This window comes from Ovis canadensis, chromosome 11 (genome assembly GCF_042477335.2).
Source record: "Ovis canadensis isolate MfBH-ARS-UI-01 breed Bighorn chromosome 11, ARS-UI_OviCan_v2, whole genome shotgun sequence".
NCBI classification, from domain to species: Eukaryota; Metazoa; Chordata; class Mammalia; order Artiodactyla; family Bovidae; genus Ovis; species Ovis canadensis.
The window spans coordinates 58,312,054-58,337,970 of NC_091255.1; the positions used below are offsets into that span (position 1 = coordinate 58,312,054).

At 46.7% G+C, this 25,917-nt stretch overlaps 1 protein-coding gene and 1 pseudogene across 1 annotated transcript in view; both read left to right on the top strand.

Moving 5' to 3' along the window:
- The window catches only part of RAB40B (RAB40B, member RAS oncogene family), a 31,222-nt gene extending 6,134 nt beyond the window's left edge, over window positions 1-25,088 (top strand). The window contains exons 2-6 of the mRNA XM_069541872.1: window positions 19,842-19,902; window positions 21,513-21,573; window positions 22,188-22,265; window positions 22,937-23,159; window positions 24,059-25,088. Coding sequence (XP_069397973.1) covers window positions 19,842-19,902; window positions 21,513-21,573; window positions 22,188-22,265; window positions 22,937-23,159; window positions 24,059-24,330 — 695 coding nt within the window. The 3' untranslated portion in view covers window positions 24,331-25,088. The remainder of the gene's footprint in view (window positions 1-19,841; window positions 19,903-21,512; window positions 21,574-22,187; window positions 22,266-22,936; window positions 23,160-24,058) is intronic.
- LOC138414427 (uncharacterized protein C5orf34 homolog) lies at window positions 10,928-12,749 on the top strand (annotated as a pseudogene).
- Window positions 25,089-25,917: the final 829 nt, after the last annotated feature.

Sequence of the window (25,917 nt, forward strand, 5' to 3'; positions counted from 1 at the left end):
TGTTGATGTGTTGCCTTTAATCCCTTTAACAGTATTTTTAAGTACAGAAACCCTTCATTTTTACATAATCAAATGATGGGTATTCATGGGGGGGACTCTGGGTGCTGAACAAGTCTCTGCCTGATCCAGGCTGGGGGTGTCCTCTGAGGCTCCGCTGTCTTATCTCTGACATTGGTGGATGCTGTCCCACTGGACTGAGGAATGGTGGGGGTGGAAGTCAAGACACATTCTTTTCCAGTTGGATACCCAGTAGAGACCCCCTCCCCCCACCGCCCCCACTGCTCTGTCAGTCTTGTCACAGCCGGGGCACCAGACACCCTCCACCTGCACGCTTTCTGCTTTGTAGGCGGGTCTGCTCCATGCTCGCAGGTGGGTCTGCTGTGTATCCCTGTGTCTATCTCATACCCAGGCAACCCCACCTGCCCGTAGTCTGTGCTCCGACACAGTCTGGTGAGGCCTGGCTTCTCCACCGAGGACCTTCTGTTTGCCTCCCAGCCTACAGTTGGAGGGTGGGGGCCTCGGGGTCCTGACCCTGTCCTGCAACCCGAGCTCTGGGAGGAGCAGGAGGGTGCATGTGAGCTGTGGAGACCTCTCACGGGGTGGCCCATTGCCCAAGGAGCTGTCCTTCCGTCCCATGGGTGACATGCACACTCATGGCCCTACCGGGCCCTTACTGGCCCTGGAGCCTCACTTCTGTCCAGTGGGTTGGTGCTCAGTCCCAGCTCTTCACCCCTTGGAAGTCCTGCCCTGGGCAGAAATGGAAAGAAGGCCTCAACAGTCGGTATCCAGAAGGTGGCGAATCAAGGCTGTAGCTGGGCTCTGTCTTCTCCTCATCTTGGGTCCCCCCTGAGCCCAGGCTGGGGTGTTCCTGATGCCAGGTTCATACCCTTTCCTTCCCTGATTGCTGAGTTTCTACATTTTGTTCATTTCATGAGTGATGGGAGTGGATCATACTGACATCAAAAGCTACAATCTCCCGCCTTCAGTTTTTTTCCTTCCCAACAGGAGACTCACTGTTTCTCCGACTACTATCTTTTGACTATTTCTCCAGCTTCCTTTTCCCAGCAGGAAGCTCCCATCTTTCTTTCTCCATTTCATCTTTGCCAAGAGCTAAAAATAACAGTTCCCACTTATTGAGAGTGTGGAAGAACCATGGCGTGAAATAGGTTATTTGTCCTTTCTCTTTGCCTTTGACTGTCTTTCTGCCAGGATATGCCCACTCCCTCCTGCTACCTTCTAGATGCTGCAGACAGCTTACAGGGACTCTGCCCGTCTCCCTGGGCAACCACTTTAAGATTCAAAGCACGATTTATAAAGTCATCACTTTCCAGTTTGAACTGAGAGTTGAGTTGTGTTTTATCCTCCTTCCTCATGGTCAAACTCCTTCATCTCCCTCAGTACCACTTGTGAGCACTCAGTAAACTTAATGCACTGGGTTTTAAAAATTATGTCATAAATACTGCCACGTATTTGAAAACAATAAAATTGCATTTGTATGAGATTTTCTCGTTAAAAGCCCTTGGCTAAGTCCTACCTCTCCTGTGTCTTTGTGGGATCTTCTCCCTGCAGTGTGACAGCCCCTTTAGTCTGACCTCTAACCCCTGCAAGCCCCAAGTCCAGGGTGAACCTGACTTTAGGCGATGGGCAGGGAAGGGCTCAGAACAAGCCAGTCCAGGTCCCTTCTAGTCAGAGACTCAGCTACCAGAGCCGGAGGCCCAGCCACCACCCCTTGTGTCCTTTGGCACTGTCACGGGACGCCTGGTGGCTGCAAGGTGAGAGCAGCCAGGTAATCACAGCCTCCAGGTCCTGCCCGGGTCTTGCCAGCCACACTTGCTTGCTTATTCATGGCTGGCCCAGGAGCTCAGGTTCCACGTGTCGGCTGTTAGGGGTGAAGAGAAGCAGCAAGGTGTATGGAAATGGCTGGTGTATTACTGAGCACTTGCAGGCTGTGGTGGGCTCACTTCACCTTAAGAGATTGCTGTGAACTTCTGTTTCACACTTTCCAGGCTACTTTAGCTTAACTGGGGGCAAAGAGTGAATTGTGTATAAACAAAAACAGAAGAGCTGCAATGCCCGGGGGGCTTGGACCTAAAAATATCAGTTATGTAGATTTTGTCAGACACAAAGAAGACAATTTAAAGGGGCTGTCATGTAAGACAGCAGCTTCTGTGACATCTTCAGGGTTTACCTTCTTCAGAATTGAGCTTGCCTCCTTGGAGGCCTCAACCAAATTCCCCACTCAACCTGGGTCACCCTCCCCCCTCCTCCTCTCCAGGAGCAGGGTGTCAGTCCACCCACCCATTTGCAGGGGATCCAGGGGCTCCTAAAGCAGGTCTGACTGCAGCACGCTGGCTTAAAATGCTACCAGCGTTTCATCAGTTTACTAATACAGATGACTTGTCTCTTTAGGTGGTCTTTTTTTTTTTTTTAAGTTTAGTTTTGGCTGCACTGGGTCTTCCTTGCTTCACAAGAGCTATACTAATTCCTTTCGTTTTCCATATAAAATTTAACTTTGTCAATCTACCCCAACAAAACATCCAACCAGGATTTTTGACTGAGACTGAATCTATGAATCAGTTTGGAGCCTGGTGGGCTGCTGTCTATGGGGTCGCACAGAGTCGGACATGACTGAAGCGACTTAGCAGCAGCAGCCAGCTTGACTATGCTGGGTCTATCAATCTGATCCATGAACACATTATTTCTCTCCACTTATTTATGCCATCTTCTCGGTCAGCTGGCTTTCATCATATTCCTTGCCTCAACACCTTGTCTCTTGGATTCACTGACCTGTTGTGCGGCAAGCAGAGGGAGCTTAGACTCAGTAACATGCCCACTGAGCCCTGCTGGGGGCCTGAGTCCAGGTCTAAGCAGTGCCCACATTAAGGGGTGACCTCAAGACCTGGCAGGGGCAGCCTTGCAATTTGAAGGGACTGGGACCCTCTGAGGTGTCAGGGCTCTGGAAAGAAGGGATCGTCATTGGGCCATATCGAGTGATAGTTAGGGGAAACTCTGGATGACCCCTAATTTCATTCATGGTGGGTGATGTCCTGGGTCCTATCAGTATCTGGTCGGTGAAGGTTGTCCTTGCTGCGGAATTTCACAAGGCCTGAATGCAGTAGCTTAGCACATAGATTGTTAGGGGAAATGGCGGGCATGACAGTGGTCCTGTCCCTTCCAGGGAAGGCATGGGAGAATTTAGCCCTCAAATGGGGAGTGAGCAGCTGGGGCAGCTAAGAGCTGGGAGCTGTGTGGATGAGCTGGGGTAGCCAGGCCATGAGGAGGCTGGAGACACCTGGGTCGAACCACTTTGCTATTTTTTTTTTCTTTTTTCCACACTACGTGTAGGATCTTAGTTCCCTGACGAAGGATTGAACCCTCACCCCCTGAATTGGAAGTTCAGAGCCTTAACCACTAGAGCGCCAGGGAAGTCCCCACTTTGCTTTCTCAAAGAGAAAAACCAGGAAGGAGAAATGTGCAAGGAACACATTTTCCTCTCTGGTGATTCAGATGGTAAAGAGTCCGCCTGAAATGTGGGAGACCTGGGTTCAATCCCAGGGTTGGGAAGATCCCTTGGAGGAGGGCATGGCAACCCACTCCAGTATTCTTGCCTGGAGAAGCCCCATGGACACTAGGAGCCTGGTGGGCTACAGTCCATGGGGTCACAAAGAGCTGGACACGACTGAGCAATTGAGCACAGACTCTGAAAAAGAGCGGGACTGGTGTGGACTTTCTGTGTGGGATTCTCATGTGATGAACATACTTCAGATCCCCATTTAAAACATGACATTTTTAGAACTACTTAGAAACGTGAGGCAGCACCACAGGGGCAGCCTCTGAGCCGTGGGTGAATCTTGGGCCTATACCTCAGCCCTGGGGTCTCTGTGCTTCTCCCATCCTGAGCCCCCTCAGTCCTGTGAGGCACCCCAGCATTTCCCAACAAAGTGCCCTCCTAATCTGAAAAACCAGGCAGGGTACATCTCGGGATAGGACATATGTATTTAAGGTGAAATTCACATAATATAAAACTAGCCATGTTAAAGGACTTTTCCTGGTGGCTCATCAGTAAAGAATCTGCCTGCCCTGGAGAAGGAAATGGCATCCCACTCCAGTATTCTTGCCTGGAGAATTCTATGGACAGAGGAGCCTGGTGGGCTATAGTCCACAGGGTCCCAAGAGTTGGACATGACTGAGCAACTAACACTTTCACTACTATATATAAAATAGATAACTAATAAGAACCTGCTGTATCACACAAGAAAATCTACTCAATACTCTGTAATGACCGATATGGGAAAAGGATCTGAAAAAGAGTGGATATATGTATATGTATAACTGATTTATCTTACTGCACACCTGAAACTAACTCAACATTGTAAACCGACTATATCCAATAAAAATTTTTTTAAAAAAAGAAGGAAAAAGAGAAAGAATCCTCCTGCAATGCAGGAGCCGCAGGAGACACGAGTTCCGTCCCTAGGTCAAGAAGATCCTCTGGAGGAGGGCATGACAACCCACTCCAGTATTCTTGCCTGGAGAATACCATGGACAGAGGACCCTGGTGGGCTACAGGCTACAGGGTCACAAAGAGTTGGACACGACTGAAGTGACTTAGCACGCACACATGCAACTGTGTTAAAGTGAATCATTCAGTGGCATTTGAGACATTCACAACCCTGTAACTTTCTAATTTTAGAACATTTTCCTCACCCCTGCAAGTAGAAACCTGGACCCTCCCTCACCCCTGGCAGCCAGCACTCTGCTTTCAGATATTTTAACTCAACATAAGACATGTTCTCAAAAGTAAGGTTCTCATGATGAATACGTTCGTCAATGATACTTAGCCAGTATTTACATGTCTGGGTCCTCTAAGTCATAGAGATAGAATTCAGCAGGTGCAGGAGGAGCGGAAATAGATTATTTACACATCCGGCGGCCTCAAAGTGTAAGGAGTGGCTCGGCAGTTGACATTTGCTTTTTCTTTTAGGCTAAAATTATCTCTCTTCTTGTTCTGTCGTTCTGATTCACTCAGTGAACATTCCAACAGGCTTTGTTCTAGGAACTTTTGTGTATTTTTATTTTATTCGGATGGACAGAGCTCTTGGTGAATTGGCTGAGTGCACCGAATGTGTGCTATACCTTCTGAGCCTAACATGGACACTGCTGCTGTCAAAACTATCAACCAAAAAGTAACAGAGTCAGAGAAGAGGAAGTACAATAAATAGGCACAGAGCAAACACATAAATGGAGGAACATTAAAAAAAAAAACGGTTCGATAAATAAGTATATGAAAAAAGAGACCCTTCTTACAATGAGGCTTTGAACCTGGCATGAATAGGTGTGACTTGGGGGCTTCTCTGAGGCGGGCACAGCCTTGATAGAGGGTTTATCTTCTGGGACCCAGAGGCCTGGGGAAGAATGGAGCTTGTGCTAATCTGAGGCCACGGCTGGTGGCAGGTCTCAGACATGAGCCATCTGGGAAACTGAGGCACAAGAAGAGGAAGGAAGAAAGAGATAAATACCGTATTCTAACACGTATGTACGGAATCCAGAAAAATGGTACTGAAGAGTTTATTTACAGGGCAACAGTGGAGAAACAGGCATAGAGAATAGACTTATGGACATGGGGAGAGGGGAGGAGAGGGTGAGATGTATGGAGAGAGTAACATGGAAACTTACATTACCATATGTAAAATAGGTAGCCAATGAGAATTTGCTGTATGGCTCAGAATTTGCTGTATGGCTCAGGAATTTGCTGTATGTCAAACAGGGGCTCTGTATCAATCAAGAGGGGTGGGATGGGGAGGGAGATGCGGGGAGAGGTTCAAAAGGGAGGGGATATATGTATACCTATGGCTGATTCATGTTGAAGTTTGACAGAAAACAGCAAAATTCTGTAAAGCAACTATCCTTTCATAAAAAATAAATTTAATTGAAAAAAATAAAGAAGAGGGAGGGAACTGCTGGTCATCAGGAATGGGATTTTCCCAGGTGCCACAGAGCTTCTCCTTGCAGGGTCTTCACAGTCCTACATGGGAAACCTGTGGGATCCCTGGTGGGCTAGCCCATCTCTGCTCCCACTTTCCACCCTACAGATCAAAGGGGAGGAATGTTTCCTCAAGCTTTATTTCCCATCCCCCCGACCCTCCCCCGCAACCTCCCCTGTTCTTCCCTGTCCCAAATTCTCAGCTACAGGGATAAAGGAGGTGCCTGCCATGGGAATGGGGTACTCAGCTGCACAGATGGGTCTGTGCAGGAAGAAGGATGGGTCTCAGCACTAAAGGACATTAATACTGATAGAGACCACGTGGGCCTGGGTCTCCAAAGCACACAGGACTCGGGGAGGGTGCCTGAGGGTCCCAGGCATCAGGGTTGGTGTGCCGAGCGCAGGTGAGCTGGCAGGGGTTGGCCCTGATGAGAACAACCACCAGAGTCAGAGTTCAGTTTGGGTCCCAAACATTAATAGTTAGATCATTATTGCTGAGTTAGATTTTTATTTTTTATTTTTTTTAAATTTAATTTAATTTTATTTTTTAATTTTAAAATCTTTAATTCTTACATGCGTTCCCAAACATGAACCCCCCTCCCACCTCCCTCCCCATAACATCTCTCTGGGTCATCCCTATGCACCAGCCCCAAGCATGCTGTATGCTGCATCAGACATAGACTGGCGATTCGATTCTTACATGATAGTATACATGTTAGAATGCCATTCTCCCAAATCATCCCACCCTCTCCCTCTCCCTCTGAGTCCAAAAGTCCGTTATACACATCTGTGTCTTTTTTGCTGTCTTGCATACAGGGTCGTCATTGCCATCTTCCTAAATTCCATATATATGTGTTAGTATACTGTATTGGTGTTTTTCTTTCTGGCTTACTTCACTCTGTATAATTGGCTCCAGTTTCATCCATCTCATCAGAACTGATTCAAATGAATTCTTTTTAACGGCTGAGTAATACTCCATTGTGTATATGTACCACAGCTTTCTTATCCATTCATCTGCTGATGGACATCTAGGTTGTTTCCATGTCCTGGCTATTATAAACAGTGCTGCGATGAACATTGGGGTACATGTGTCTCTTTCAGTTCTGGTTTCCTTGGTGTGTATGCCCAGCAGTGGGATTGCTGGGTCATAAGGTAGTTCTATTTGCAATTTTTTAAGGAATCTCCACACTGTTCTCCATAGTGGCTGTACTAGTTTGCATTCCCACCAACAGTGTAGGAGGGTTCCCTTTTCTCCACACCCTCTCCAGCATTTATTGCTTGCAGATTTTTGGATCGCAGCCATTCTGACTGGTGTGAAGTGGTACCTCATTGTGGTTTTGATTTGCATTTCTCTAATAATGAGTGATGTTGAGCATCTTTTCATGTGTTTGTTAGCCATCCGTATGTCTTCTTTGGAGAAATGTCTATTTAGTTCTTTGGCCCATTTTTTGATTGGGTCGTTTATTTTTCTGGAATTGAGCTGCATAAGTTGCTTGTATATTTTTGAGATTAGTTGTTTGTCAGTTGCTTCATTTGCTATTATTTTCTCCCATTCAGAAGGCTGTCTTTTCATCTTGCTTATATTTTCCTTTGTTGTGCAGAATCTTTTAATTTTAATTAGATCCCATTCGTATATTTTTGCTTTTATTTCCAGAATTCTGGGAGGTGGATCATAGAGGATCCTGCTGTGATTTATGTCGGAGAGTGTTTTGCCTATGTTCTTCTCTAGGAGTTTAATATGAGTTAGATTTTTAAAATTTATTTATTTGGCTGCACCAGGTCTTAGTTGCGGCATGTGAGCTCTTAGTTGTGACATGCGAGCTCTCAGTTGTGACATGTGGGATCTAGTTCCACAACCAGGATTTGAAGCTGGGCTGCCTGCTTTGAGAGCATGGAGTCTTAGCCACTGGACCACCAGTGAAGTCCCTAGATTTTCTTTCAAATACATGTTTGGTGTTCAGTTGCTAAGTCATTGTCCGACTTTTTGTGATCCCATGAACCGTAGCCCTCCAGGCTCCTCTGTCCATTGATGTTCCAGGCAAGAAAACTGGAGTGGGTTGCCATTTCCTACTCCAGAGTATCTTCCTGACCCAGGGATTGAACCTGTGTCTCTTGGGTCTCTTGCAAGGCAGATTCTTTACCACTAGCACCGCCTGGGAAGCCCAAATACGTTTTTACTATTAGCGAGACTCTGGGGTGTAGAGAGCATTATGCTCTGCTTTGGGAAGATGTTAAAAGGTACTTCTGTACCTTTTCCAAGATTTGTGTGTTAAGTTTCCTCTGTCTCTCTCTCCAGTCACTGTGCTTCATGGGTTTTCCGTCAGAGCATCTTCTGGTGCAAAAAAAAAGAATCCTCTCAAAGAAGCTTAAGCAAAGAGAAGTGTGTGGCCTCATGTAACTGACAGATTGAGGGGTGTGCCTGGTTTCAGTCTAGATCCCAAGGCTGAGCCATTCTGGACTCTCCACTATTCCTTCTCCTCAAAGCTGCTCTGTGCACATGCCCCATCCCTGCTTCTTCTGTGTTAGGTTAATTTCCACCCGGGGAGGAAGCTGGCCCTGGACAACTCCAAACTATACAATCGTTGCAAGCTATGATGCCAATGTGGAGAAAACAGTGAAGACGCTCTCTCTCCTACCTGCTTGGCCAGTCACTCTCCAGGGTCGTCAGCTCACTGGTTTTTATATCATGTCCACTGCTGAGAGTTGTTATCTGCAGAAGGGCTGGTCCAGTAGGAGCTTTGCAGCTGTGACCAGAGGCAGAATGTCAAAAGGGAGAAATCCAAAAACGACAAAGATCTTGGAAACTGCAAATGTGATGGCAGAAATAAAATTTCCAAAGAAAGACCCCAGAGGAGGAAAACATATTTCAAGAAAGTTTCCCCGGGGACTTCTTTGGTAGTCCAGTGGTTAAGAATTCCAGTGGTTAATGCGAGGGATGAAAGTTTGATCCCTAGTCTGGGAACCAAGATCTCATATACTGCGGGGAAGCTAGGCCTATGTATCACAACTAGAGAGCCTGGGTGCCGCAACGAAGACACAGTGCAGCCAAAGAACTAAATATGAAAAAAAAAAAAAAGTTTCCCCGAATTGAAAGATTTGCATCTCCAGAGTGAAAGAGCCTGTTGAGTGGTCAGCAAAACAAAGAAGAATAAAGGTGCCCCATAATAAGGTTTGGAACTGCAAAACGCCAGCATCAAGGAGAAGATCCCCTCATACCCTGCCAGAGGAAAGGTCAGATTGTGTTTCTGAAGGAAAATTATTTCTTACCTCAGCTGTGGGCACACTTATTTATGTTGTGTCTAGGGCAGTCACTCTTCATTGAGTTTAGATAGGCCCACATCTAGAGATTTAGATGACTAGGGAGATCATAGGGAGGAGTTAGTGATAAATGCAGAGAAAACTAAGCAAGTAAACCAAAAGGCAATCTTTAACTCCAGAAGAAACAAACAAAAAAGTTGGGGACTTCCCTGGAAATCCAGCTAAGAATCTATCTTGCAATGTAGGGGACACAGGTTGGATCCCCGCTTGGGGAACTAAGATCCCACATGTCACATGGTGGACCCAGAACAAAAACAAATTGTACATGAAGGACAAATAAACACAGTATTCCACATGGTTCAGTTCTGGACAGTGTTCACTTGGTCATATTGATGTAAAATTGAATATAGATTTAGCTAAAACAGCAACATAACGAGACTCGGTTCGTGTGTGCGTGTATAAATGAGAGAGACAGTGTGTGTTTGAGATAGAGGCAGGGGGTACATCAGTGAAAGAGAACTCTATTTTCACCTTCTGTAATGGAAACTTGATTAATGCCTAAAACTGAAAAGTCAGGAAGTAGGAATATAAGTACGTTGTTTACAAGTTTGGAGAGACACAGCAAAAGAAAGGACTAGTGAAGGTTGGAATGGGGAGTGAATGGAATTCCCTGGCAGTCTAATGGTTAGGACTTGATGCTTTCACTGCCATGGACCCATGTGCAATCCCTGGTCAGGGAACTAAGATCCTACAAGCTGTGCAGTGAATCTAAAGAAATACATCAAATGGAGAGTGGAACACAGGTGTGGTACATTTTCCACACCAAGCCCTAGAGAATGATGTGACCCCTGAAACCATGTGCATCCACAACTCATGAAAACAAAAAGCAAATACAGTTTGAAAAACTCATTTTAGGTTTTGCCTCCGGTTTGTCTTCGCAGTCGCAGCTGCCGCTGTCCCTGGCTACTCGGACTTGACGAGAGACCGCCAGACCTCCTCCCTGTAGCCTTAACTCCTCTCCGTTATGACTTTTCTTTCATCGAGAAACATCACTTGCTGGGGGCTTAGGTTGGATCCCTCATCAGTGAACTGAGATCTTGCATGCCTCGAAGCTTGGCCAAAAAAAAAAAAAAGACAAAGTTGACACTGAGTGAATACTACACCTGAGAAGTTTATTGGTAGGAAACAGAGGTCTTAATTGCAGCATGTGGGATCTAGTTTCCTGACCAGGGATCAAACCCGGGACCCCTGCTTTGAGAGTACGAAGTCTTAGCCACTGGAGCACCAGGGAAGTCTCTGATTTACTGTATTCTTTTTGCAAAGATGGAATTTGCTTGTTATCTGAAGTGAGATCCTGAGCATCCAATTTGCAGAAGTTAAACTTCAGAAGTAAAGCTACTAAAATGATACGGGCAGTTATAACTTGGTGGGCTGTCTTCTCCCTCTCAATTATCTTCCCACACTACTGAGGTAAAGCCCTCAGGATTAATCAAGGCAGTCAGGTCAGGTCAGGGTAAGATCATCACTTTTCATCCAAAAAGTAAGCTCAGTGGCAGTGTGTTGTGCTTATGTTCATCCATTTATTTTGATAGAACTTTTGTACATGAAGAGAACTATTGGTGCCACTGTGTTTGCTGTTTCCTTCAGCCTTTGCCTTGGAAGGACATTTTGCCCACAGTCACAGTAATGGCAGCTAGAGTGCAAATGGTACTTTATGAAGATGATTCAGTGCAAGTGCAATGAATTGATGGTTCCAGACTGCAGCTTTCTCCCTGTGGCTCTGAATTTTTATTTGAAAAGGCACCTCCTGTTTCAGCACATCCTTAACAACAGCCAGAAAGAATTCGCCAAAGGACACACTTTGTGATCAGCGCTTACCGAGAGCAGTTACAACGAGCCCTCGATTTTTGTAATTCTTTTGCTACCTGTCCTTTTTTATCTGAAATGAAAACGCATATCTTGATTGATGTCTCAGAAGTGAGATGGCCCGGTCTCGACACTGATGATGGCATGACATGTATGCAGAGCGGCACTGTGAGGATATCATCTTTAGATGGTCACGAATACCTTTGCCTGCCCAAATCTCAGCATGAATTTACAGTACATTTTTTGTGTAAAGTAAGCCAGCAGCCAGACTCATCTATAGAAGCGTCTAAAAAAAATAATAAAGGCAAAAAGGACAAACAAGTTGAAAAAACTGGAAAAATCTGTACCCATGGAAGTTTATCAGGACAGAGACTGAAGAATAAAGAAAATGAACTTTATCATCAGATCATGAAATCCAAAGAACATTCAGAGAAGAGTTGTGTGAATGGAGCCAAACGGAGGGAGGTGCTGTCTTCACCTTGCACGAAGGACACGTGTATACACATGGGTAAAGCAGTGCTGGTCTGTGGCCTCCTGTCCGGAGGAATGGAAATACCCTTTGTCTTTAGCACTTCGTTTTCATAATAAAATCAGCAGTATGTCTGGAATTGATGCAGATATCACCCAGAAGAGAATGTTAACTTCTGATGTTTCTGAGGAACGAGGAAAAGAAGTTTCTGTTCTTCCTAGGGCCCCGTTACTGAGCTGTCCTGCCCCACACTTGCACAGGTGGAACTTTTCTGATTCACTTTCACAGAAACAGTTTGGTGAAGAAGAATATTCCTACCATGGACTAGTCAAAGTGGTTTGGTACAAGGGTGTTACCTATAGACTAACCCATAAACATATGAACTCAGTAGAGATTTATCCTGGAGATGGATCTGTTTTCAAATCAGAAGGAGCTTATTTGGGGAACTATTTTACATATTATTCCATTCAAGAAGAATCAGAAGAGAGAGAAGAGAAAACTTACTCAGTAAATAACCTTCCTCCGGATAGGCCAGGAAGTCCATTTTCTGTGTGTTCTCTAATTAAACAGGCAACCAGAATTCTTCAGCCTTGTGCCAAGATGAGGCTTTCTTTAAGCCATAACTATCGTATATGCTGCCCTGGGATAAATGACAGCAGTGTACTACTGCCTTTGCTTTTGAGAGAATCGTTCGTGCCCTGCGTGGGAAGATTTCGTGCATACTCAGATGACAAAGTACATGCTATCTTTTTAGATGGCATTACTTTAACCCTGAATTGGAATTTTGGCTCTTTTATCGAAAAGAGACAGGTAACTCAAGGTCTCACCTTAGGTTGGTGTAAGTTAACTTTTCCTGATGGACAAAATCAGTTAATTCAAATTCAACATCCCAGACCATATGAAAGATATGTGACAACAGTAATATCATGGTGCAGAAGGCTGACCCAGATTAGTCAGCAAGAAATACCCATACATCCTTCATCTTCTGTTCCTGAAGAAAGCTGGTCTGTGGCTTCTGAACTTGAAAAGATACAGAAGTTTAATTGTATCCTTTAAATATAATGTAATGTCCTGCACAATTTCTCTCTTTCCCTTGTAGGCTTAAGCTAGCCTATGGAGACTTTCACACTTATATAATTATGTTCTAACATTATAACTGAGAACTGCCTCTGACTTCTTTCTTTTGTAAAATCTGTATGATTTTTATTTACTATTATTTTTTTTTAAATTTCAGCTTCATTGAGGTATAATTGAAAAAACTGTAAGGTATTTAAATAGTACCTCACAATGACCTGACCCACATACGCATTGTGAAAGGATTACCCTATCTTGTTAATTAACCCAAGCATCACTTTACATATCTTCTACCTCTCTTTTTCTTGGGGACAACAGGGATGAGAACATCTGACTTCCACCCTCTCAGCAAACTTCAGTCATACAGCACAATGTTATCAACTACAGTCATCATGTTATACATTAGATCCTCAGACTTTATTCGTCTTATAGCTGAAAGTTTATGTGCTTTTAATAACTTCTCCCTCTTTCCCTACCACCCAGCCCCTGGCAACTACTACTCTGCATTCTGTGTCTATGAGTTTGACTTTTTAATAAAATTCTATATATGATCGAAAAAAAAAACCCTCATTTTAGTAGTATGCTTAAGAAGACCATCAGGAACAAATGCTTTCACATTTATGAAAACCTTTTTTTATTGTGGACCTAAAATATCAGTACGCTAGGAGACTTTCTAAATCAAAGGAGCCAGCCCAGCTCATGCAGTAGATCAACTTCCTTTAGGATAAAAGTGAAACAGCCCTCTAGCCTGTGAGTAGCAAGCATCCTCTCTCATTGTCTGGAAACAAATGTGTCAAAGCCCACGTTATCTCCAGATGCAAAAATAGATGCCCAAGTGTACTTGTGTGTTGCTTCAGGCAGACAGTGCAAAACCTTTAAGCATTCCAAGGGAAAAACTAAATATTTGTGTGTATGTATGTGTGTGTGTGTGTGTGTGTGTGTGCGCGCGCAAAAAAAGCATTAGCCCCTCAGTCATGTCCACCAGGATTGTGATCTCTGTCCATGGGATTCTCCAGGCAAGAATACTGCAGTGGGTAGCCATTCCCTTCTCCAGGGAATCTTCCTGACCCAGGAATCGAACCCAGGTCTCTCGCATTGTGGGCAGATTCTTTACCATCTGAGCAACTTCAAAGTTAACTTTTATGTGTGCTGGTGGTGGTTTAGTTGCTAAGTCATGTCTGACTCTTGTGACCCCCATGGACTGTAGCCTACCAGACTCCTCTGTCCATGGGATTCCCCAGTCAAGAATACTGGAGTGGGTTGCCATTTCCTCCTCCAGGGGATCTTCTCCACCAGGGATCAAACCCATGTCTCCTGTATTGAAAGTGGAGTCTTTACCACTGAACCATAAATATATATTTCTATATTCTCTCTATATAAATATGGATCAGTTCATGCTCAGTTGTGTACAACTCTTTTTGACCCAATGGACTGCAGCACACCAGGCCTTCCTGTCCATCACCAACTCCCGGAGTTTACTCAAACTCATATTCATTGAGCCCCCATCCAATCATCATATCCTTTGTTGTCCCCTTCTCCTCCTGCCTTCTATCTTTCCCAACATCAGGGTCTTTTCACATGAGTCAGTTCTTTGCATCAGGTGGCCAAAGTATTGGAGTTTCAGCTTCAACATCAGTTCTTCCAATAAACACTCAGGACTGATCTCCTTTAGGATGGACTGGTTGGATCTCCTTGCAGTCCAAGGGACTCTCAAGAGTCTTCTCCAACACCACAGTTCAAAAGCATCAATTCTTCAGCACTTAGCTTTCTTTATGGTCCAACTCTCACATTCATACATGACTACTGGAAAAACCATAGCCTTGACTAGACAGACATTTGTTGGCAAAGTAATGAATGTCTCTGCTTTTTAATATGCTGTCTAGGTTGGTCACAACTTTTCTTCCAAGGAGTAAGCATCTTTTAACTTCATGGCTGCAGTCACCATCTGCAGTGATTTTGGAGCCCCCCAAAATAAAGTCTCTCAATGTTTCCACTATTTCCCCATCTACTTGCCATGAAGTGATGGGACCGGATGCCATGATCTTCGTTTTCTGAATGTTGAGCTTTAAGCCAACTTTTTCACTCTCCTTTTTCACTTTCATCAAGAGGCTCTTTAGTTCTTCTTCCCTTTCTGCCATAAAGGTGGTATCATCTGCATATCTGAGGTTACTGATATTTCTCCTGGCAATCTTGATTCCAGCTTGTGCTTCCACCAGCCCAGCGTTTCTCACGATGTACTCTGCATATAAGTTAAATAAGCAGGGTGACAGTGTACAGCCTTGACTTACTCCTTTTCCTATTTGGAACCAGTCTGTTGTTCCATGTCCAGTTCTAACTGTTGTTTCCTGACCCGCATACAGGTTTCTCAAGAGGCAGGTCAGATGGTCTGGTATTCCCATCTCTTTCAGAATTTTCCACAGTTTATTGTGATCCACACAGTCAAAGGCTTTGGCATAGTCCATAAAGCAGAAATAGATGTTTTTCTGGAACTCTCCTCCTTTTTCGATGATCCAGTGGATGTTGGCAATTTGATCTCTGGTTATTCTGCCTTTTCTAAAACCAGCTTGAACATCTGGAATTTCACAGTTCACGTATTATTAAAGCCTGGTTTGGAGAACTTTGAGCATTACTTTGCCGCCATGTGAGATGAGTGCAACTGTGTGGTAGTTTGAGCATTCTTTGGCGTTGCCTTTCTTTGGGATTGGAATGAAAACTGACCTTTTCAAAACTGTGGCCACTGCTGAGTTTTCCAAATTTGCTGGCATAGTGAGTGTAGCACTTTCACAGCATCATCTTTTAGGATTTGAAATAGCTCAACTGGAGTTCCATCACCTCCACTAGCTTTGTTCATAGTGATGGTTCCTTAGGCCCACTTGACTTCACACTCCAGGATGTCTGGCTCTAGATGAGTGATCACACCATCTGGGTTTATCTGGGTTTAATCTGTGATTATCTGGGTTGTGAAGATCTTTTTTGTACAGTTCTTCTGTGTATTCTTGCCACCTCTTCTTAATATCTTCAGCTTCTGTTAGGTCCATACCATTTCTGTCCTTTATTGTGCCCATCTTTGCATGAAATGCTCCCTTGGTATCTCTAATTTATGTGTAGCTTATATAAAAATATATAAGGTAATTATATTTATTATGTGTATATATTATATGCAGTCATACCTGTTTATCATGCATATGTTCACTCTATTTAGTAAATGTGTATATATTCTATTTATTTATTGTGTATGTGTGTGGGTGTCTTATGCTCCATATGCCCCATTGCTGACTATTGCAAAAGGAAGGACATAAGCATTTGAAGGGATTTAAAGGACTGTACAGAGGTCCTTGGTAGTCGCTACAAGATGTAATTTCAGGACTTCCCTGGTGGCCCAGTGTTTAAGAATTCTCCCACCAATGCAGGGAACTCAGGTTTGATCCCTAGTCTGGGAAGAGTCCACATGCTGCTGGGCCACTAAGCCTACACACCACAAATACTGAGACTTCGAACTCTAGAGCCTATGCTCTGGAACAAGAGAAGCCACCACAATAAGCCCACTTGCCACAGCTAGAGAAAGCCCAAGTGTAGCAGTGAAGAGTTGGTGCAGCCAAAAATAAATAAAATTAAATACATAAACATTTATTTTAAAAAGATGCAATTGCCCAGATCCAAAACTACTGACCTAAACACTCTCTGGAATCTGTGCTCTGTCCTAAACACTTGGATGACGTGTCCTCAGAATGTGAAGCTGAATAGTCTGCCATCCACACCAGACACGTTGGCATTGCCCTTAACCTGCTTTAAGACAGGAGACTTATGAATAAGACTTCTTTTGTTGTTGTTGTGTCGGGTCTTCATTGCGGCAGGCGGGATCTTCATTGTGTGCTTGGGCTCAGGAGTTTCTGCGCATGGGTTTAGTTGCTCAGCAACATGTGGGATCTATCCTGACCAGGAGTAGAACTCGCATCCTCTCTGTTGCAATCTGGATTCTTAAGCACTATATGTCCAGGGAAGTTCCCCCCTTGGGGCTTCTGCATACAGATTAAAACAGGTACAATATTTTAAGATGAGTTTTTTGAAATTTTGACAATTAGGAACCTTTCCAATTCAAATGATCCAAGAAACTAGCCCCACAAATATTTTCTGCGGCTAATCCAATTTTAAGGCTTCCCAGGTAGCACTAGTGGTAAAGAACCTGCCTGCCAATGCAGGAGACATAGAGATGCAGGTTCGATCCCTGGGTCGGGAAGATCCCCTAGAGGAGAGCATGGCAACCCACTCCAGTATTCTTGCCTGGAGAATCCCATGGACAGAGGAGCCTGGCAGGCTTCAGTCTATAGGGTTGCAGAGTCAGACACGACTGAAGCGACTTAGTATGCATGCATGCAATCCAACTTTAGAAAAAAGAAAAGCTTTTTATCACTCTAGTTTCCAGGAGACCCTGTAGGCAGGGGTCCTGCAGACTGACTGACATAGTACGAAATTATCCTCTGCTAGCTTCCTCTGAGTGTTCACACAAAAATCAGCTTTGGAATGCCGAAAAAAGAATCCCAACTTGGTCATCTCAGGGCAGGATTTCCTTTAATTCCCAATTAAGTAAGCACTTGCAAGCATCTGTTCTATGTAAACGCAGCTTGTGTCCCCATAGGTGGCTCTCCATCCATGAGCTGTTTGGCCTCTGAAGCACAGTTTCCCATTATCGATTTGGTTGCTTAATTCAGAGATGAGATATGATCTGAACAACTTTCTGAGGACAGCGTGGTTGATGAGCTTTGAGCTGCTTCTGAGTCTAGCTCTCCAAGGAGTTACTCCCAGGATCAGCTCGACTTTTTTACTTATCTCAGTTTCACCCTCTGACAGTCTAAAACCACCATGGGTGGTGCTTGGAGTACTTGGTGATCAGCTTTTATCACGTGTGTCCCCAGAAGAACAGCGTTTACTTAATCCTTGTAATGGGATCTGGGATCTGCTGTAGCACTGCTCGGAGAAGGCAATGGCACCCCACTCCAGTACTCTTGCCTGGAGAATCCCATGGGTGGAGGAGCCTGGTGGGCTGCAGTCCATGGGGTCGCAAAGAGTCGGACACGACTGAGCGACTTCACTTTCACGCATTGGAGAAGGAAATGGCAACCCACTCCAGTATTCTTGCCTGGAGAATCCCAGGGACAGGGGAGCCTGGTGGGCTGCCGTCTATGGAGTCGCACAGAGTTGGACACGACTGAAGCAACTTAGCAGCAGCAGCAGCAGCAGTAGCACTGCTACACGTCTGGAGGATCGATCCTCAGACATCTCCGTTAGGTTCTCAGTCACCTGAGGACACCTTGTGGCGGCCTGATGTCCCTTGTTCTTGGGGCTGAGCAAGCTGTCTTGTGTCACTGGCAAACTGTTTGGTCAGACCATGTATCGACTTGGTTTTTTTTTTCTTTTTTCTTCTTAATTGGAGCCAAATTTAACAAAACTCCAGCTGTCCATGTTTCTTTGGGCTTCCTGCCCAGACCTCCCTAGGACTCTACCAAGGAAATTCACTAGTGCCCCTTAAGACTCCAAGTCAAGTACAGAAGACCTTAAATAAAAGTTGTAGGATCATCACTTAAACAGTGAGATCTGGATATTAGGAGAGCTCACCAGAACACCCGAGGAATACCGAGAAGCTGGCGGGGCTCAAAAGGCTGATACCAAGTGCCCATTCAGGGTAGACCCCTGGTGTCCTCTGGGGGGGTGTCTCTGATATCCTGTCACTACACCATGACTGTCACTGAAAATTAGACTAATTAATCAATTAGTCTAAGAAAGAAAATGAAGGGTTTCCCTGGTGGCTCAGATGGTACAGAATCTGCCTGCAATGCAGGAAGCCCAGGTTCAACCCCTGGGTTGGGAAAATCCCCTGGGGTAGGAGATGACAACCCACTCCATTATTCTTGCCTGGAGAATTCCATGAACAGAGAAGCCTGGTGGGCCCTAGTCCATGGGGTTGCAAAGAGTCGGACATGACTAAGAGACTAACGTTTTGCAAGAAAGTAATGGAAAATTTTATTTGCACCAACCTGTGAATTATAACCTGGGAGACTGTCTTTCGGAAAGCTCTGAGGACTGCTCTGCCTGTCACAGGTCAAAGCACAGTTATAAATGTTTTTGAGACAAAGGGATATACATCAAAAGGCATGTTGAAGGTTGATACAATCTAGGTCTGCTCATCCAAAGCAAATCTGGGTCATCAGGATCCCTCACAACATTACGCAAGGTTATCTCCTGAGGAGTTATCAAGTGCTGACCAGGCCATCCTGATGGTTTACAAAATTAAGAAGGAATGTTCTCTCCTATGGGCTTTCCCGGCGGCTCAGCAGTAAAGAATCTGCCTGCAATGCAGGAGATGCAGATTGGATCCCTCGGTCGGGACGATCCCCTGGAGGAGGGCATGGCAACCCACTCCAGTACTCTGGCCTGGAGAATCCCATGGACAGAGGAGCCTGGTAGGCTACACTCCATGGGGTCACAAGGAGTCGGACACAACTGAAGTGACTTAGCAGGCACGCATGTTGTCTCCTATGGAGTTGTGGTCAATGCAGATATCCAATACATAAAGCGGAGGAGGGAGGCAGTCCATATGGGCAGAAAAACTATTTATGTCTGTTTTTCTCATCTTGCCATAGAACAGGAACTTTATTTCATCACCCTAGTGCATGTAGGTACATGTTTCGTCTTTGTATAGTTGAGAAAATACTTCATAACTAATTTCATTTTCTATACACTTTTACCTTACATTCACAGTGCGATAACTTGGAGGAAAGGAGCACCATGTTCTAGCCCTGGGTCCAGCAGAGACAATTGTGTGTGGCTGGGCTGCCCACAGTCTCTCAGCAAACCTGGGGCCAGCAGGCCATGTGTAGAGCCCGCTGCAGAATGGTTCTGGGGCTCCTGCTGCCCACCGCTCAGGTAGTGGCAGGGACCTGGGCACTGAGCTGGAGGCAGTGGTGGTAAGGGAGGAGCGGAGGTTGGAGACCCTGCTTCAAATAGAAGGTAGGTGAGGCTGGTGGGCCAGGGTCCAAGTAGGGCCCAGTTCAGCAGCCCCATGAGCGCTGGATCCCACCAGTGGGAAGTCCTCTCTCCCCCAGCATGAGATTGTCCCTCTGATCTGCACCTTTTACCTGAACAAGACTTCATGGAAGTGCTTGGCACTTAAGCTGCCTCGACCCTCTTTCACAGGCATCGACTACAAGACCACCACCATCCTGCTGGACGGCCGGCGGGTGAAGCTGCAGCTCTGGTGAGTCAGGGGTCCCTCCTGACCCCTGAAGATGGGATGGGGGAGCTGTCCTGGCCCTTGGGGACTCTGGTAGCACCTGAGGGAAGACCCACTGCTATAGCCCCAGCCTGACCCAACAGCTCCCGTGGGAGCTGACATCTGCATGGGCCTCAGAGTCAGTCTAGAGCACGTGGACTCTTCTTCTGCCTCGCTAGTGCTGAGGGGCCACACGCTGTGACCAAGCTCAACAGGGCGGAGGGTGGACAGGGGTGGGGTGTAAGAGGCCAGGGTGTCGCCCAGCTCTGGATTGGGTCTCTTTCTTGGTCCCCACTCCAGGCAGCCTTGGTTCTGTTGCTCTGGTGTGATACCCCTGGCCCTCCAGTTCTAGGGGTGGGTGACTAGGGCTTTCCTGCTGTGACTAATCCCTGGGTTGCCCCCACGCCGTGTGGCTTTCCTGACCACCATCACTAGCTCCTGTGTCATCCCCTCTCCTGGGCCACCTGCATGGTTCCATTCTCCCGCCTGACCATGCCAGACCTCTCAAGGCCGCAAGTGTCTCCAGAGGGCCCAGAGCCCCTTCTCCCACCCCCACCTACCCTTAACCAGGAGCAAGTAAGCCCCCAAGGCGGACCCAGGAAGCCTCTCTCCATGATGTCTGCTCGATGTCCCTGTCCCTGCTGACTCTCAAATCTCCTTTCCCTTCCTTCCTCCCCAGAGACCTCCTGAGGGCTCCCCTCTCAATCCAAACTTGTCCTGGACTCAGAAGGCTGTTGTAACAGCTGCTCCTGTTTCCTTGGCATCTGAAATGGAGCCCCTGTGCCTGGTTGGGGTGGTCGGTCCATCTCAGTAAATGCCCTGAGACGGTGGAGTCTGTCCCAAAGTGCTATTCTTCTTTATCCTGATGAATGCATCCCAGGATCACTTCCTCATTTTGAGGAACATAGGGATGTATCCACAGGGCTGGCTTCATGTGATCTTTTCTTACCAGATCTTAGTTCCCTGAGCAGGGATTGAACCTGTGCCCTTGGCAGTGAAAGCGAGGAGTGCTAAGCACTGGATGTCAGGGAATTCCCATGATGTTTTTGACCTAATTGGAAGTGGAGTGGCCCCACCAAATCCTTTGGCCTATTTCTCCCTCAGTGTAGACTCATTCCAAAGATAGCTTTATCTCCAAATTAAACAACTTGTAAAAAACCTAAATTAGATTTATTGAAATGTCAGAATTATTATGTGGAAACCTGTTACCCTGGAGAAGGGAAATGGCAACCCACTCCAGTCTTCTGGCCTGGGAAATCCCATGGACAGCAGAGCCTGGCGGGCTATATATAGTCCATGGGGTCGCAAAGAGTCAGAAACGACTGAGTGGCTAACACATCACACTTCAACCCATTATTACTTTCTCTAGTTGACTTTTCAAATAATTAGAAAAGAGAAAGCGCCCAGAAGGACATCTCAAGGTCTGGATCTCTCCAGGGAAAATGTGCCCAACGTTTTGCTGGGGGCTTGGAGTTTCCTTTGGGATGGCCACTGACTGACAATTATAAAATATACTTGCTCTGGCTCCCAAGTTCAAAAACTTTATTGTCAGGAAGTAGTGATTTCTTCTTACAGGCCTCCAACATCTTTTCCAGGGACACATCGGGTCAGGGAAGATTTTGTACCATATTCCGCTCTTACTCTCGGGGCGCACAGGTAACATCCCCTGAACTGGGAGGTCAAACTGACTTTAATAATGACTTTCGGAATGCTCGTTAATGGATACTTGGAGGACAAAGCAATTAGCTCACATATAAGCTGATGCCAGAGTCTAAAGTTGTGCTGTGGACTGTTTGGTGACTCCCAAGCCTTCAGCATCAGGGGGGTGTGGTTGCATGTGTTATATTTGTACACGCGTGTGCATGAGTGGTGTGCATTCACGTGCATTTATGCATGTACACAGATAAATATGCAGGCATGTGGGTTGTGTGTGCACCACACTCACATGTGTGTGTCTGCACGTGTGTGGGAACTCTCTGTCCAGGTGGGCGGGCTCTGCAGTCCCCCCACATTCCATGTCCCTAGACCAGCTCATGAATGTGGGGAACTGAGTTCTACTACCCAACTTACCTTCGCATTTGAGGGTTTCTCCATGAGCTTATGAAATTATCATTGGAAATGATCATATAGCTGCTACATTTGGCACATAAATTTTAAAAAATGTGTTTTGCATTAAAATAAGTAGAATGACTGTTTAGCTCGTTGTGAGTGTGTGCCTGAGTGGCCTGCGTGCTGGCCAGTCTCTCCACAAGTGACTGTTGTCTCCCCAGGGTGTGATCCTGGTATACGACATCGCGAACCGCTGGTCCTTTGATGGCATCGACCGGTGGATTAAGGAGATCAATGAGGTATAACGGGGCAGGGCTCCCTCCCTGTGGGCCCATGGAGGGGTGGGCAGGGGAGCCAGGGCACAAGGCTCCAGCCACAGCGGGGAGGACATGTCACCTCTTAGCACAGGACGAGGCCCTGCACACAGTCAGGTGGGTTGACCAGTGCTAACTAGGCTGCTATCTGCGGCCCTGACCGGCCCAGCTGCCAATGGAGACGTCTAGTGGTCAGTCCCATCCACCGTTGTAAGTGTCCTGGGGTGGCCGTAACAGCTCACCACAGACTGTGTGGCTGAACACAAAGGAAACTCATTCTCTGCGTTCTGGGGTCAGAGTCCAAAATCAAGGTGTTGGCTCCCTCTGTCTGAGAGGAGGGTCCTTCCTGCCTCCTCCAGCTTCTGGTGTTGCTGACAGTCCCTGGCCTTTGATCTCTGGACGCCTCACTCCATCTCTGCTCTGCCGTCATGTGCCTTCTTCCCTGAGCGTCCTGTGTCCTCTCCCCTTCTTATAAGGTCACAGTGACGGGATGTCAGGTCCACCCTAAGATCTTAACTAATTCCATCTGCAAAGCCCCTATTTTCAAAAAAGGACATATTCTGAAGTTCTACATGTATATCACCCCAGGGCACCTGTCATTACAACAACAAAGCTTGTGCCTGACCCACTTTCCTTGCCTCTTTGTCACCCTTTAGCATGCCCCAGGGGTCCCTAAGATCCTGGTGGGGAACCGCCTGCACCTGGCCTTCAAGCGGCAGGTCCCCACGGAGCAGGCCCAGGCCTACGCAGAGCGCCTGGGTGTGACGTTCTTCGAGGTCAGCCCACTGTGCAATTTCAACATCACTGAGTCCTTTATGGAGCTGGCCAGGATCGTGCTGCTGCGGCACGGGATGGACCGGCTCTGGAGGCCGAGCAAGGGTAGGTGCTCCTCCGGGCTGCCCGGCAGCCCCTCCAGCGGTCAGCCTCCCAGGACCTGCCCCCAGGTCGCTATCTCCATTCTCATAAATCAGAGCTTCTGCCCCTTGGCACTACAGCCAGATGGGATGGTGTGTCCTCTAGTGGGGGCATCCCCTATGCTGTGGGTGAGCTGCACCCTTGGTCTCCCTGCCCCCATTTGTGAAAACCACAAATGTCTCCAGATTTTGCCAAATGTCCTAGGGAGTCAAAATCGCCCTCAGTTGAGAAGCACTGTTCTGAAAGTTGTTAGGACCTTGATTCTAAAAGGAAGCAAAGCCTTGGGTTGTGTTTCTTCTGTCTGATGCTCCAGGGGTTGAGGAGTGCCCTGACTGCACCAAGGGTGAGACGAAGTCTCTGCTCCCAGCAGGCCCCTGGGGAGTCCCGCTCTGTTTGAGCAGGGGCTCTGACTCATAAAACGAACAATGTAGCTGAAATATAAGTGACAGCATTTGCTTTTCTGGTGTGTTCTCCAGTATGTCTTTATAAAGCTGATAACACATTATTCTGGGTCAGCTACTCTGTTGGGAAGCACATTTCCTGAAGCCCTTGGCCTCAAGCCCCAAAAGCTGGTTGCATGAATCCTGAGGAGACGTGATTGGCCATTGCAGGCCAGGACTCATCTCTCAGACCCAGTGGGAGGGACGGTTGTGGTCTCAAGTTTGGAGGCAAACTGGGTTTAAGGAGACAAAAGCAGGACCATCTATTTCTAATTGCCCCCTGTAGGCACAGGGTGGGAGACTGGGCCTTGACGTCTTGCCCCAGAGTCCCAGAGAGGAGGGTGGACAGGCATCCTGCCGCCCCGGGGCTGGCCCCACACCCAGGACACTGCAAGTGAACCGGGTTTCCTTTTCTTTCCCAAGTCCTGAGCTTGCAGGACCTGTGCTGCCGGGCAGTGGTGTCTTGCACGCCTGCACACCTGCTGGACAGGCTGCCGCTGCCCACGGCCCTCAGGAGCCACCTCAAGTCCTTCTCGATGGCCACCGGCCTGAGTGCCAGGATGGCGCACGGCCGGCCCTGCTCCCTCGCCACCAGCTCTGGCCACAAGAGGACCAGCCTCCGAAAAGCCAAGGGCACCCACCTCCCCCAGAGCCCCCCCAGACGCTGCTCCAGGAACAACTGCAAAGTCTCTTGAGGAGGGTGCAAGGCAGAGGAGGGGCACAGATGGGAGGGGGAGGCCGCTCTGGACCTAGACGCCTGCCAGTGTCGTGACCACGTGGCCCCGAGCAATGAAACCGAGGCTGGTACCCTGCTTACCAGATACTTCTGCATGGATGGGCATGGGGCTCTTATTTCAGACATGTGTTTATAAAGGGAAGAACTCTTGATAACATGGAATTTTGAATGTAACCTATCATGATTGCAGTGCAACTTTTTTCTTAAAATAACTACTTTTTATAAGAATGGTGATATGTTTGTGATGAGTATAAATTCTAGGGTCTACAAAAAGTGGAAATGGAGAGAGAAATTAAGAGTTTTTGATGCTATGAGGGGTCTTTTTATAAACCTCCTTTTTAATGTCGAAGCACTAATTTATAAAACGCCATAGATAAGTTAGAGATTACGCACAGCCAATTTGTCCAGCTTGTGTATGAAACGGATTTGATCAAGTTTTTGCTACGTTATTTACTACGTTTTAGGATAAGTGATTTATATGCATATTTTCTGTAAATCTACATTTTTTTGTACAAATGTTTTACAAGTTATGACGCTAAAGGGAAGAAAATGCCAAAGATATTTCTAGTTACAGCAAACACACTGCAGCATGGTTACACCACGTCCAGACTGGCAAGAGAATGTCACTCAGAGCCATTTTCAGCTAAGAGTGAAGCAAACACTGTTGTTTAAGAATGGATGTTTCCTGACAATAAAAAGCATACTCGTTTCTTGGTAGACTCGTTGGCTGCTTCTTCCTGGTCTTGTGTACTTCCATCACCCTTGATCCCATTTGCTTTATTGCCTGTTTCAGTTACCACAGTCAGTGCTAGTACCTGGCATTGGCAACAGGGCTGTGTCCCTGACCTGAACCACCGAGTGAAAAGATGCCTTTTCCTGAAAAGAACGCAGAGGCAGACAGTGGGGCCTCAAGGGGCAGCTGTCCAGCCTGTGTCTGTACAGGAAGAGTGGGAGGTGCTCTGGCCCCAGTGCGTGGGGCATCACTGCCCAGCATGAGTGACGTCAAGATTGGAGCTGACTCTGCCAACACTCCTGGCAGGGCCTCCTTCCTGGTTCTACGGCTTGACTCTCTGTGGCAGATGGAAAATGTAACAATGGATTAAAAAAATAACTCTCAGAGAAGAGGAAACACCCAGTTGTCCTTGCTTTCTGTTAGTAATTTATAGTTTTTGTTTGCTTTTGGGGCTGTGCCACCTGGCATGTGGGATCTTTGTTCCCCAACCAAGGACTGAACCCACACCCCTAGCAGTGGAAGTATGGAGTCTTAACCACTGGACACCCAGGGAAGTCCCTGATTTATAGGTTTTTAGAAATCAGAGAAAGTGACACCTTCAGAGATGGTGGAGGTGTGGCCTGGAGAGGAGGAATGAGCGTAGCTGCTGCTGGTCACCCAGCCCCCTGGGCATGAAAGGGACAAATGTCCACAGGGGAGCAGGTGAGGGCATAGCAGGTAAGCCTGGGGACGGTCCCTCTGCAAGGGGCTTCGGCCCTGGGAGGACTTGCTGCCGGACTATCACATCCTTCTCTCTGTTGGGCAGCGGATGGA